This window comes from Petromyzon marinus, unplaced genomic scaffold (genome assembly GCF_048934315.1).
Source record: "Petromyzon marinus isolate PM22_M1 ecotype Great Lakes invasive population unplaced genomic scaffold, UKy_Petmar_22M1.pri1.0 PM_Scaffold_25, whole genome shotgun sequence".
Lineage (NCBI taxonomy): Eukaryota > Metazoa > Chordata > Hyperoartia > Petromyzontiformes > Petromyzontidae > Petromyzon > Petromyzon marinus.
The window spans coordinates 684655-697520 of NW_027423224.1; the positions used below are offsets into that span (position 1 = coordinate 684655).

At 45.4% G+C, this 12866-nt stretch overlaps 1 protein-coding gene across 5 annotated transcripts in view; it reads left to right on the plus strand.

Annotated features, from left to right (window-relative positions):
* Positions 1-6032, plus strand: part of LOC142923045 (ribonuclease inhibitor-like) — a 46897-nt gene extending 40865 nt beyond the window's left edge. For all 5 annotated transcript variants that reach the window (XM_076063984.1, XM_076063982.1, XM_076063981.1 and 2 more), the window contains 2 exons: positions 4719-4802; positions 5403-6032. In XM_076063984.1, the coding sequence (XP_075920099.1) occupies positions 4719-4802; positions 5403-5484 (166 nt within the window). In that variant the 3' untranslated portion in view covers positions 5485-6032. The remainder of the gene's footprint in view (positions 1-4718; positions 4803-5402) is intronic.
* Positions 6033-12866: the final 6834 nt, after the last annotated feature.

Sequence of the window (12866 nt, forward strand, 5' to 3'; positions counted from 1 at the left end):
CAGTCCTGGAGGAGAGCCGTGCTCACACTGATTCCGAAAAAGGGCGACCTCAGACACCTTAAAAATTGGCGTCCACTCTCAGTGCTGAGCACGGACTATAAGATTCTCGCGAAAGCTGCATCTGCAAGGCTTAAGAGGGTGTTGGCTAAGATTATTGCTGATGATCAGGCATACACTGTTCCAGGGAGGACCATCCATGATGGGATTTTCCTGGTCAGAGATTTGATCAGTCTGTCGGAGCATTTGAACTTTCCACTTGCCTTTCTCTCCCTTGATCAAGAGAAAGCCTTTGACAGGGTTGATCACCAGTATCTTCTTGGCACTCTGAAAGCGTTTGGTTTTGGGACCCGCTTCATAGGATTGATTAGTCTGCTGTACAACATGGCCCAGTGTCTGGTTAAAGTTAATGGCGGACTAATTGCTCCTATAGATTTCAGAAGAGGTATCATTCAAGGCTGTCCTATGTCAGGACAGCTCTACACCCTCGTCGTGGAGCCTTTTCTGCATTTACTCCGACGCCAACTCACCGGATTGACTCTAAAGGAGCCCAGTATGACAGTGACCCTCACAGCGTATGACGATGACGTTCTCTTCTTACTGAGTTTTGACGACATCGAACGGCTGCACGAGTGCCAAGAGGTTTCCTCCCCGTGTGCGGCCTCCTCCAGGATGAACTGTGAGAAGTGCAGTGGGCTGCTTGTTGGGAAGTGGGACGAAGCGCGGTTCCCTGAGTTGGCCAAAACAATAACGTGGAGCAAAGAGCGTCTGCACCATCTCGGCGTACTCCTGGGGCCAGGAGAAAAACCACTGCAGGAAAATTGGGATTTCCTGGAAGAGAAGGTGAGGAAACGACTGGAGCCATGGGGGCACCTGTGCAAGTCTCTCACGTTTAGAGGGGAAACCCTGATGGTGAACCAGTTGGTTGCATCCACCTTGTAGCACCGCTTCTTTTCCCTCACTCCATCCGCATACCTGATAGCAAAACTTCAAAGAATGATAGCTGCCTTCTTCTGGTCGCAGAGGAAGCACCGTGTGGCTGCTGGTATCTTGGCCTTGCCACTGCGGGAGGGCGGGCAAGGTCTGGTGTGTGTACGGAGCCAACTCTCTACCTTTCGTCTACAAGCCATACAGAGCTTTCTCTACACGGCCCCATCACCCATGTGGTGTTCCACAGCATCTTTTTTTCTGAATAACCTCGGCCTTCAGTGCAGCAAGCAGCTCTTCTTTATGGACATTGAAGGTATTCCACTCGCACAGATTCCCCACTTCTACAGGAGTATCCTACATACCTGGGGTTCCCTTGTCACCGCTCGACTGAATACACCCCAGTCAGCATCAGAATTCGCTCACGAGCCACTGTTACAGAACCCCAACATGGCACTACCCTCTCTTGTGGGCCCTGCCATGGAAAAACGCATGGTGGACGCACGTCTCACGAGGGTGGGCGATTTAGTGAAACCAGGCATGGAGGGGCAGTGGCTTCTCTTTACCGAGATAACTGCAATGAACAAGATGCACTCAGTGAGACTCGCTGCAAAACTTGTGAATGAGGTATGAAGGTCCTTCTCAACAGCAGTGGGAAGCGCGCCTGCGGTGAGTGTTGGCGACGAGTCAGCCGGCGGTGGTCCAGTGCCACCAAAACTGAATGTCGTCCCAGCACGGGAGCACACTCACCTCTCTTCCTCACAGCAGCACGGGGGGCACACATCGGGGAATGGCCAGGAGGGGTGCTTCTCAGGTGTAGACCGGAAAAAGCTGTAGGCCCAAATGGTCGATTTCCACCAACAAATAATGTCACGTAAAGGCTACGCTTGGAGGGACACGATGCCCTGCAGTGATCGCTTGAGGCCTCATTGGGAGCTGTTTTACTCAAATCCATCATACAAGCGCCACGGTGATCTTGGCTGGAGCATTGCCCATGGGACTGTGACCACGAAACACATTCCTGACACTTTTCACAGACACATCCTGAATGCGGATTCTGTGGTGAGCTCGAAAGAGTGGCGTATCAATACGTACGCTGCAAAAGCCTAGACTCACTCTATAAGCTGTTACGAAATATTCTACTGAAATTCAATCTTCATTTCTCACCCACAATTCTTATGTTTGGATATAGGGGGCACGAGGGTACCAAGGATATCGAGGGGTTGACGAACTTCATCATGAACAACGCCAAACTGGCCATCTATAGGGCCAGGAAATGCGCAATTGAAGGAAGCGGTTTCCCGAGCCACTGCCGCATCTTCAAGGCCCTTGTTTCTGCCAGAATTTGGCTGGAATTTCGGTACGCTCAGTTGACGGGGGGTGTCGCATCTTTCTCGATGCATTGGGCTACCGAGGGCGCTTTGCGTAATGTGACGAATGCAGGGGATCTGGTGATGGGGTTTTAAGGCTGAATTTTTGTTTTGCTGGTGTTTATGAACACAGTAGCATACAATGGGATTAATGTTACACGGTAAATCCCTGTTATATCTTTTATTTAAAAAAGGGGCACATAAGTAAACAAAAAAGACAAAAAAGACGACATGATGAACGAAGCAAAGTGCCGAAAGACCGAGCATCTTTCTGTTTCTTCTGATCGTTAAAGAAAACAAGAGGGAGGGAGGGTGGGGCTGGGGAGGGAGGGAGGGAGGGTGGGGCTGGGCGGGGAGGGGGTCACCCCGTGGTGCCCTTATAAAACTCAACGTTTAACCTACTCATGTCGGCTTGTGCCCGCCCTCACAGTCGGGCATATTTGCGGAATACACCACGACGCCGTTGACCCTGGCCATTGACCGAGCAAGCCAACGTTCCTACCAGCTCCCTCCGCAGGAATGTGTTTTATGGCATACTTTTGTGCACTATTCACTGCCATTCAATTAACACAATATACAATTATACTCTGCTCATTTTTGTTCATAAATATTACAGCTTCCGTCCTAGGATGGGCAAAGAAGCTAGTAGCATAATGTTGTGTTTTAACATCTATTATAACTTTCTTTTTTATGCACTCATCAATTAAGTTATTAACCACACTTATGACAACGCTTCTAACCACCTAAATAATAATACAATTACAATTGTCACTACCGACTCTAACCAATAATATTGTTTCAAACTATATTATGTTAATACAGTAGATCATCGATTATCAAGCAGCATCGGGAGGAAGGGGGTGCTGGATTTTCAATAACACCAGATAATTGCGTCATTATTTAAAACAACTTATTTTTGCAGGTTCTTGAATACGATTATGTTTATAGGTGCTCTGTATATATTTAATATTTTAAATAGCTTACGATATGAAAATCGCTTAAATAAATATACAAATAAACTAAATAAATATCCTGCTGTAAAAAGTTACCATTTACTGTACCGCACTCACCACTCCAATATCGATGACTCTGCATGCAGTGATGTGCGTACGACGCTCGTGTTCAACAACTTGTGTTTGACAACAACGACTTGTGTTTGACAACAACGACTTGTGTTTGACAACTACTTGTGTTTGACAAGGACTTGTGTTTGAGGACAACGACTTCTGTTTGACAACAACCTGTGTTTGACAACCACAACTTGTGTTTGACAACAACTTGTGTTTGACAACAATGACTTGTGTTTGACAACTTGTGTTTGACAACAACGACTTGTGTTTGACAACAACTTGTGTTTGACAAGGACTTGTGTTTGAGGACAACGACTTCTGTTTGACAACAACCTGTGTTTGACAACCACAACTTGTGTTTGACAACCACAACTTGTGTTTGACAACAACATCTTGTGTTTGACAATCGTCAGACTGATGCAGCCTTCAGATCAGTGCTCTGGCAAACGCCGAATTGCACGCAATTTTCGCCAAATCGCACTGTATATTTACTGTTTCTATGACTAGTTATTAGTCATGAAAAAAGTATATGCGTGCAGTATTTTCATTGTTTAAGTTGTATGTAGCGTGTGATGTACTGTATATATTATTTGACACTGAAATAAAGGATAGCTACTTGTTTTGTCACGCACATGGCGCCGATCGCCGGACTGGTACAGCCTTTTGAGTGGTTTTACCGGTTTCACTGGATGTTGGAAGCCAGATAGGCACTCTTTGCATATAATCGATGGTCGTCTGTGTTTAACGTCATGGATTACAATTAAGAATGTAATATCATGAATGGCTGCAATCTTGGCATTAATTGCCCACCCAAACTTTACATTAGATAACACCACAACCTGACCGTTATTAAAGACATAAAGTCACCAATGGCTCTTATACGCCAGCCCTATACATTTGAACATTATTTTAACCTTGCCCAATATACAGTTTAAACCAGCCTTTGCCTTGTGATGGCTAGCGTGGACATCTGTGAAAAGAGCTTTATAGATTTTCGGATTTTCTATTAATAAATATTCAGATTTAGATTCTGGCTCCTCTGCCTGTATCTAGTGGCCTTTCATAGACCAGCGTGATGCTTAATACAATATATTGCAGAGGCAGACCTCGCCAAATGCGGTGGGTTACGTTCCTGTAAAATGCCGTTTTGGACAGCCGCATTAAACAATTAATAGACAAATAGGGTTGCGTTCCTTGGTACGAAATGATTACTCCCTCCCTCTGTTTAGCTGATTATACGAGATTTCCACCCTTATTGTACTAAAAGATGTTGAGTTGCTCTCCATTTCTTGTGGGTGTGTACACGCTTTATTTTCCAGTTTCACCCCACTCAGTTCCTCTTCTTTCCCTGTAGTCTGATAGGCTGCTCACTGAAGGACAAATCGATCCCAGCTCTCCATGACATCATAATCACCAACAAAGCATTGAGGGAGCTCAGGTAAGTTATGCTGCTCGTGTCTCATACGCGCTCTGATTGTTGCTACAGACAAAACAACTTTGATTCGTCATTAACACTGTTGCCTTAGCAGAATAAAACATTGAAAAGGCAACGTTTTGGGCAATAGACCTTGATAGCATGTTTGTGTGCTATGAGAGCCATTGCCAGAAGTGTGGGGTGGGTAGTGGAGTGTATTCCAGTCCATTTAATATTCTCTTTGGTTCTTTCGGTAAAGTCACGTAGAAAATAAAATCAAATAATAATATAATAAACGTTTCGATTGCAACACAAGCAACCGTCATCAGATAAACCACCGCACATAACCACAGGCGTTATAGGCAGCAGAGCTAAGTTGCGGGCAACAGACTGCAGTGTGCAGCACAATCCACCCTTGAACTATTCTACGATCCTAGATCTGCAGTCTCTGCCATCACAGACCTGCACTGACCCGCGTGGTAAAGTATGGTGAAGCAGCTCTAATAGCATGAGGAGACCTTAATCCAGAGTGGTTGTTGTGGGCTGCATGGGTCTCGAACGGTGCGGAGCTGCCCGAGTCTCCGTGTGAACCCGTGTCAGCGTGAGCCTCTCTCTGTGCTGCAGGGTGGAGTGCAATGACTTCAGTGAGGAGGGGAAGCAGGAGCTGAGGAGCAAATGGACTCCCAGAGAAGGCCTGCGTTTGTAGATTTAAGCGGAGAGGCGACGCTGGCGCTGCAACAGATGGAGCTGCCCCACGCACGACTCGCACAGCAGCCCGGTGCATTTCACCTCAAGAGCTCCTGTCACCGGCACCGACTCTGAGCCTGACTGAGACGACAATGAGCGGGGAGCTTTCTCTCTGTGAACCCCACACGAAGCCAAGGGTGAACGCGGCTCCGAGATTCTGATGAGCGTGGTGATTCCGATGATGTGTAACTGTATTTATGAATGTTGTGTAGGGAATCGATGTTGGGGCTCGTGGGGGAGGGGTGGCAGGGGGAATGCGGAGGGTTGCGGGGCAGGGGGTGATTTTCAATGGTCTGGCAGCTCACCTGTTACATCACGTAGCTAAAAACATTTTCATAAATGTTGCATTTGTCACAATGCCATACACACCATACAAATCGTACACCTAATATGTTTTCCTCATAACTTGCCCATTGCTTTCATATTCATTCTTGTGTCAACTCACGTTAAAATATCTTCTTTGTTATTGTGTGAACTCACGTTCAAATACACAATTTTTTTAAAATATCACCTTCCTATTATTACATTACTTATTTTCACTTACAGCGTTTGTGACTGCAGGATTTCATATTATTTGCCGCCTGGGTAAAACTGCATGGCCGGGAGTCGGAGCCATTCCCTCTACACCTTCGGGTGCGACAGGCATGTCCTCTGGCTCCCACATTAATTTACATCTATTTTTACCACGTACTTCCTGAAGCCTTCTATCTGCTACAGCTACAATTGGAGGCAGATCAATGCCCAGGTGTGGTCAAGGGATTTCTCCCTATTGCTCAACCATGTTACGTTTGCCGATCTGGTAATTGCTGCTTGCTCAGAGGAGGAGTTGGAGGTGTTGCTGCTGAACCTTGAGCTTTCCTGCTAAGAGGTGGAGCCTTATCATCAGCCCCACCAAAACTAAGCTCCTGCCTGGGTATTTTGTACCATCGAACACTCCCAATTGGTGATGGGGAAGTTGTGGGGAGTTTCCCATACCTGGGCAGTGTATTCATGATTGGCTTCGGTTAACCAGCAGAGGTCTCGCTCCGAATCAGTTGTATGGCATTATCTTTTCATCGGTTGCATAATGCTGTGTGGAAGCTACTTGGTCTGTCGCTCTGAACGAATTTTGAGGTCTTCTCGGCCACAGTCATTCCCTCACTTCTCTATGCTTGTGAAACGTGGAGAAGAGATGGTACAGGAGGATGAGGAGCTGAGTGGACTTGCCGATGACTGGTACCAGCGGTGTCATTATCAGCCTCTGTGGAGGAGGCTCTTGAAGGACTCTACTGGGCAGTTGGAGGCAGTCGCCCTCCAACAACAACGGAGAGGGGGAGGAGCGACGCTCACAACAATGAGCAGAACGCCGGGTGGCTAAAGCACAGCAAGTTGGCACAGTAGGGGGCACAGATGGTGCATCGGCCACTCATCTCAGTCATTCGACCCGTGGCACCTGGGTCTGCCCCGTGACCTCCTGCCAGCAGGCTTTCAACACTTCACGTGACCTCAACGTGCACATAGCCTCGCACAAGCGTCGTGGTGACATCACCGCCACTTAGTGGCGAATGGCGGTTGTTGTTTGGTGAATGAGTGTGTGAATGAATGTGTGACTAAGTCACTTTGTGTGAGTTAATGTGTGTGTGTGTTAATCTGTGGGTGAGTGTGTGAGTGTGTGGGTGAGTGTGTGAGTGGGTGAATGTGTGAGTAATTGAGTGAGATGAGTGTGTGAGTGTGATTGAGTATGTGAATGTATGTCTCTGACCAAGTGAGTGAGTATGTGAGTGTGTGGGCGAGTGAGCGTGTGAGTGAGTGTTTGAGTGTGTGAGTGAGTATGTGAGTGTGTGAGCGAGTGAGCGTGTGTATAACATGTGGGGAGCCTTTGTGTCTGTGTATTAATAGATACACACTTAGAGTTAGACTCACGTAGACTCTGCAAAGACAAATATCTCCCTATAGCCTGTAACAGACTGTAGGGGCAAGTGCTGCTAGCGAGCAGTGCCTATGAGGGCCGCCACTGTGGCACACGAGGGGGTGGGTGCCCAGCACCAACACGCCCGACCGCCTTTGTCTCCCCAGTGGCGATGTTCACTACACCCTGCACCAGGTTCTCATTTGAGGCTGAGTCGACCTAGGGGAGGCCCTGGACTGGTTCAGATAATCGTCACACACACTCTCACTCTCACACACTCAGTTTCACTCACACACACTCACACTCTCAAACACACACTCAGACAAACACTCTCACACACTCACTCACACACTCAGACAAACACCGACTCACAAAAAATATACCCCGTATAGTCTTAGACTGTTGGGGCAAGTGCTCTTAGCGAGTAGCAGCACCAATGAAGGCCGGCACTGTGGCACACGAGGGAGTGGGTGGGCAGCACCACGCCCGGCCGCCTTTGTCTCCCCATCGGCGATGTTTTTACACACCGCACAAGGTACTCGTTTGAGGCTGAGTCGACCTAGGGGAGGCACAGGATCGGTTCACATCGTCACTGGTGGTGTTAGCCGTGAGCGAGGATTGAACTCGGGTTACCGGGTTTGTAGCACAGCGCAATGCTAACGGCCACACTGCTGCAGGGAGCGACGTGTAGAGGGCTCCTTGTTTATTCCTCACACTTGACAGGCACAATCACTGAGCGACGTATACACACTGGGCTACGCATGGCTGACCCACTCATACGGCCCCATCGCTGGCGTCTAAACTACACAGCTGGCTGACTGATACAGCGACGATGACGATGGGAGACGTACAGCAGATCGGCCATGCGGCCGGGCGATGAAGAAGAGATGGCGGCGAAGACAGTGACGGCAGCCAGGACTCAGACCCCCACCACAGCCCCGAACCTCCGGTCACGTCCCGCTTATATGAACCTTATGGCGGTACCCCGGGGTACCATAGTACCTCGGCTCTCGAATAATGTCCGTGATGCAGTCATTTTTAGTCTTCAAATTTTTTTTAATCTTTCGGTAAAGTCACGTAGATAGGAAACAACAACAACATAAAAACCCCCAAAACTCACTTTAAAAATCATTTTTAGTCTGTTGATGGTCGGCGATGCGGGAATCGACTTATCTCGACGAGCTGTACACGAAGCACTACAGTGCGTACGAGCGTTCAGGGTTTCGGCGCAATCGTCCTCGCTGCGTTTCAACATCATGGAGGAGCACTGATTTCAGATTGATGGATAGTTAAGTTACACCCCTGGAAAAAATAGTGTCCCAGAAATAAAATATTTATTTGTCTCGGCCATTTGGTATTATTTGGTACCCCGGGATCATATACTCCTCGTCATGGCCAAGCCCCGCCTCCAGCCACGCCCCCTTCTAGAACCTTCGAGCAGGTTTCTTATGAGCTTCCCGACTGATCCCCGCCTCTGACCTTTAGTGCAGTTACGCCCCCCGTTATGGTTGGATGTTACATAACGCACCCATACCCGTAATTATCTCTCCTGGTCAACAGATGGCACCCTCTTCTTTGGTTCTTTCGGTAAAGTCATGTAGAATGAGAATAAAATAATGAAATAAAATAAGACAATAAAATTCTAACGACGTTTCGGCCGCAACACAAGTAGCCTTCAGGTGAAAGAACAGAACTGTCGGAACGACAGAGCTTCAATTAACGCTGCTAAGATTCGCAGTGTCTTTTAAGCTCGGTGAGAGGCGTGAAGAGCCTTGACAAAGGAGTTTACATATCAAAGCAGGAGAATTTAGCATTGAAAAAGCTGAGGGATTAGCTTGTGACAGAAATAGCTGTGTTAAAGTCAAAGTTTACATATCCACAGAGGCATTTAGTATATGGGCGCTAAAGGCCTCCAACTATGAACTATCATAAAGTAAATAATAGCGTCTTTTAAGCTCGGTGAGAGGCGTGAAGAGCCTTGACAAAGGAGTTTACATATCAGAGCAGGAGAATTTAGCATTGAAATAGCAGAGGAATTAGCTTGTGACAGAAATAGCTGTGTTAAAGTCAAAGTTTACATATCAACAGAGGCATTTAGTATATGGACGATAAAGGCCTCCAACTAACCAACTATCATAAAGTAAACCGATGTGAAAAAACTAAGTCCATTTCACATCAATATAATAAATGTACTTAATATATTCTTCAATAAGCTGAGCTATTAATCATACAGTAACTGGTTATACATTACACTAAATAATGAATACCATATAGTAAACCAATAAAAAACTAAAATATAAGCTCCTCAATGTTATCAATAAACTCTATATACTCTCCAATCAGCTGAGCAACTAACAATACGTCGTTATATATCAATGTTATATGGTGAAAAGTGGCGGTTTTTTCTTCCCCTCAACACCAGCACCACGGACAGCTACATTCAGGCAGACGAGTCATTCCATGCTCGGAAGGGAGGAGGGGGTGAGAGAAACAGTCACAATGCCAGCGAAAGAGCTGCGGTCTGACGGTCACCGTAAAATACAATTAATTTAGAACCGAAATGGTTTAAAACATCTTTCCAATGGTTGCTAAACCAGAATCCATCTTCTCGCATGAAATTGTCTCTGTGCTTGTATATGTGGATGGCCTCATGAACGAATCTCTCATGGTAGCCGGTTGGCTGGCAAAGAACCTCCGTCTTGGAGAAGTCAATGTCATGTGAACCCACTGAATTATTACACTGATCTTGTTCACGAATTAATTAATCTCCCGTAAGTTAGCACGTCCCACCACACACCTTCACTCTAAGCCATTTCGGTAATCCTATAATCTGTCCGGTGGATCTGTTGTTACATTTATGCCTTTGGAAATAATCACTGTTTTTATCGTGTTTTTATATGAATATCGTTGCATGTTAATCAATCGCCTGTGATACTGTGCTGACGATTTCAAGCATAATAATCGTTCATATTATAATGTGTAATCTTTTGTTTAGCATAGCATTTGCATGGTTTAATAAATTATAAAGTTAATGTTTAGTTAGAAAATAAAATTGATTAACGCAGAAGTAGTTGTGTGATTTCTTTCCAAATTGCTGCATAAGACTGGTTCTGCGATTGAGATATGAACTTGGTGACCTATTACATAAACACTCTAATACACACTCAGTAAACATTAAAGCGAGAATAAATGTATTATACTGATCGACAATACGAAGATAAACAATGAAGCCGAATTGACCAATCTAGCGTACTAGCATCACACTAGCGTAACTGCATAAGAATAATTGTATTAATTCCGTTGATGACACAACCCTAAACAACGAACCGGGACCTAATTATCATAAAGGCCATCATTAACATAACCACACCCACTTGCATAAATTAAGATGATTATCTACCGATTTAGCATAAATTATGTGCATAATTGCACACATTAACATAATTTCGGATTAATTATGTAAATTACAATTGCCATTTTTTTTATTATTTTGCATCAATTTTCACAACACCAATATAAATTTTTCGATTTAAAGCTTTCGTGACTGCAATGATTCATCTTCTTTGGTTCTTTCGGTAAAGTCACGTAGAATGATAATAAAATAATAAATTGATAAAATAAAATAACACAATAATATTCTCACGACGTTTTGGCCACAACACAAGCGGCCTTCATCAGGTGAAGGGGGGCGAGACTGTCTGGTAGGACAGCGCTGGAGTGAAAGAGCCACGTTCAGATACGGCCTTTAAGCTGTGTGAGAGGAACAAAGCGCCTTGACAAAGGAATTAGCATATAATTTAGCATTGAAATGGCTGAATGATTAGCTTGTGACTGGTCACAGAAATAGCTATGTTAAAAGTTAAAGCATACACACCCGCAGAGGCACCCATTGTTAAAGGGATTAGCATAGAATTTAGCATTGAAATAGCTAAGTTAAGGCCTACACATCTTGACAATGGAATTAGCATAGAATTTAGCATTGAGAAAGCTGAGTGATTAGCTTGTACCTGCTGCAGAAATAGAGCTTGTACCTGCTGCAGAAATAGCTACGTTAAAGTCAGAGCATACACATACAGCAGCCGCTGTTGTTGCTGGCAGAGCAGCTCATCGGCAAGCGGACAAGACCAGCTTACCAGCTCAACTCATCCCTACAGAAGATCCACCACCACCGACGCAGAAGAAGTCTCTACCGCCGCCAGAATGGCGGGACTCACTGTTTAGTGACGGGGCTACACGGTGCGAGTCGCACCATCAATAGTAGCATCGCAACGAACGCGTATCGCCAGCGCCCGATAGTGCAACCAGTGGTCATCACGCCAACGACACCACCGTGCCAGCAGCCAGCAATCTACCGACGACCATCGCAACTACAATAACGTGTCAACTCGTCAACCTACGTCAGCCGAACCCGAACCGACTGCCGTGAAAGAAGAAATAAACGATACGTATGATGTACTCTGCCCCCCACCACACGACCAGTCTGGCGTCTGCTTGACGCAAAGAATTCGTTCCGAACACTGGCCTACTGTACACCATCCATATCACTAAAAACACACGAGTCATTGACAAAGGCCTAATTCTCAAGACGGGAACCATCAGTGGGCGTGAAGGTATCGTGACAGACCGAGTGATAACCATCCGTCGTTTATAAGTATAGTAATAATTTTTCCATCTTAACTATTTTGTCTTGGATTGTACTTCTAATCGCATAAATTACCAACAGATCCATCAATCCGAATTAATTCCTGACACCTTCGCCATGGAGCTTCGCTCACGGGGAGAAATCGTATTAAACCGGTTTCCTTATACAATTCCGTCCACGAATTAAATAATCTCCCGTGAGACAGCATGCATCCCACCACACAACCTCAATCCAAGCCATTTCTGTAATCATCTGATCTTGCCGATGGATCTATTGATATATTTGTGCCTTTGGGAATAATCACTGTTTTGATCGCCTTTTCGTATGAATTTCGTCATATAATCTTTAAGCACCTTTGTTAATGATCGCCGCGTACTCTACAGAATACTCAACTGTTCCATGACCCAATGTGCTAACAACGTGATAAGGGTTTCTTATGATCTCTGAATGAACGCCGTACTGTGTGTGCAAATTCCAGTATAATCTTTCATAATAGAGTATCAAGGTTTGTTTTGTTTAGATGTTTAACGACTCTCTCTCTCTCACCAACTGAGCTCGCGTTATGCAGCGGAATTAACCACAGGTGCTGTTGTCAAAGTGAAACAACGCAGTCGTGATGGTTACTGTGATGATACTGTGTTGAAATTCTAAGATCGAGAGTTCGCATATTATATTAGAATTAAAGTTTAATTAGAAAAAAAAATTGATTAACGCAAAAGTGATTGTGTGATTCTTTCCTGAAATCTATGCATTAGAACTGGTTCTGCGTTGAGATATGAACTTGGTGACCTTACATACACACTCTAACCCA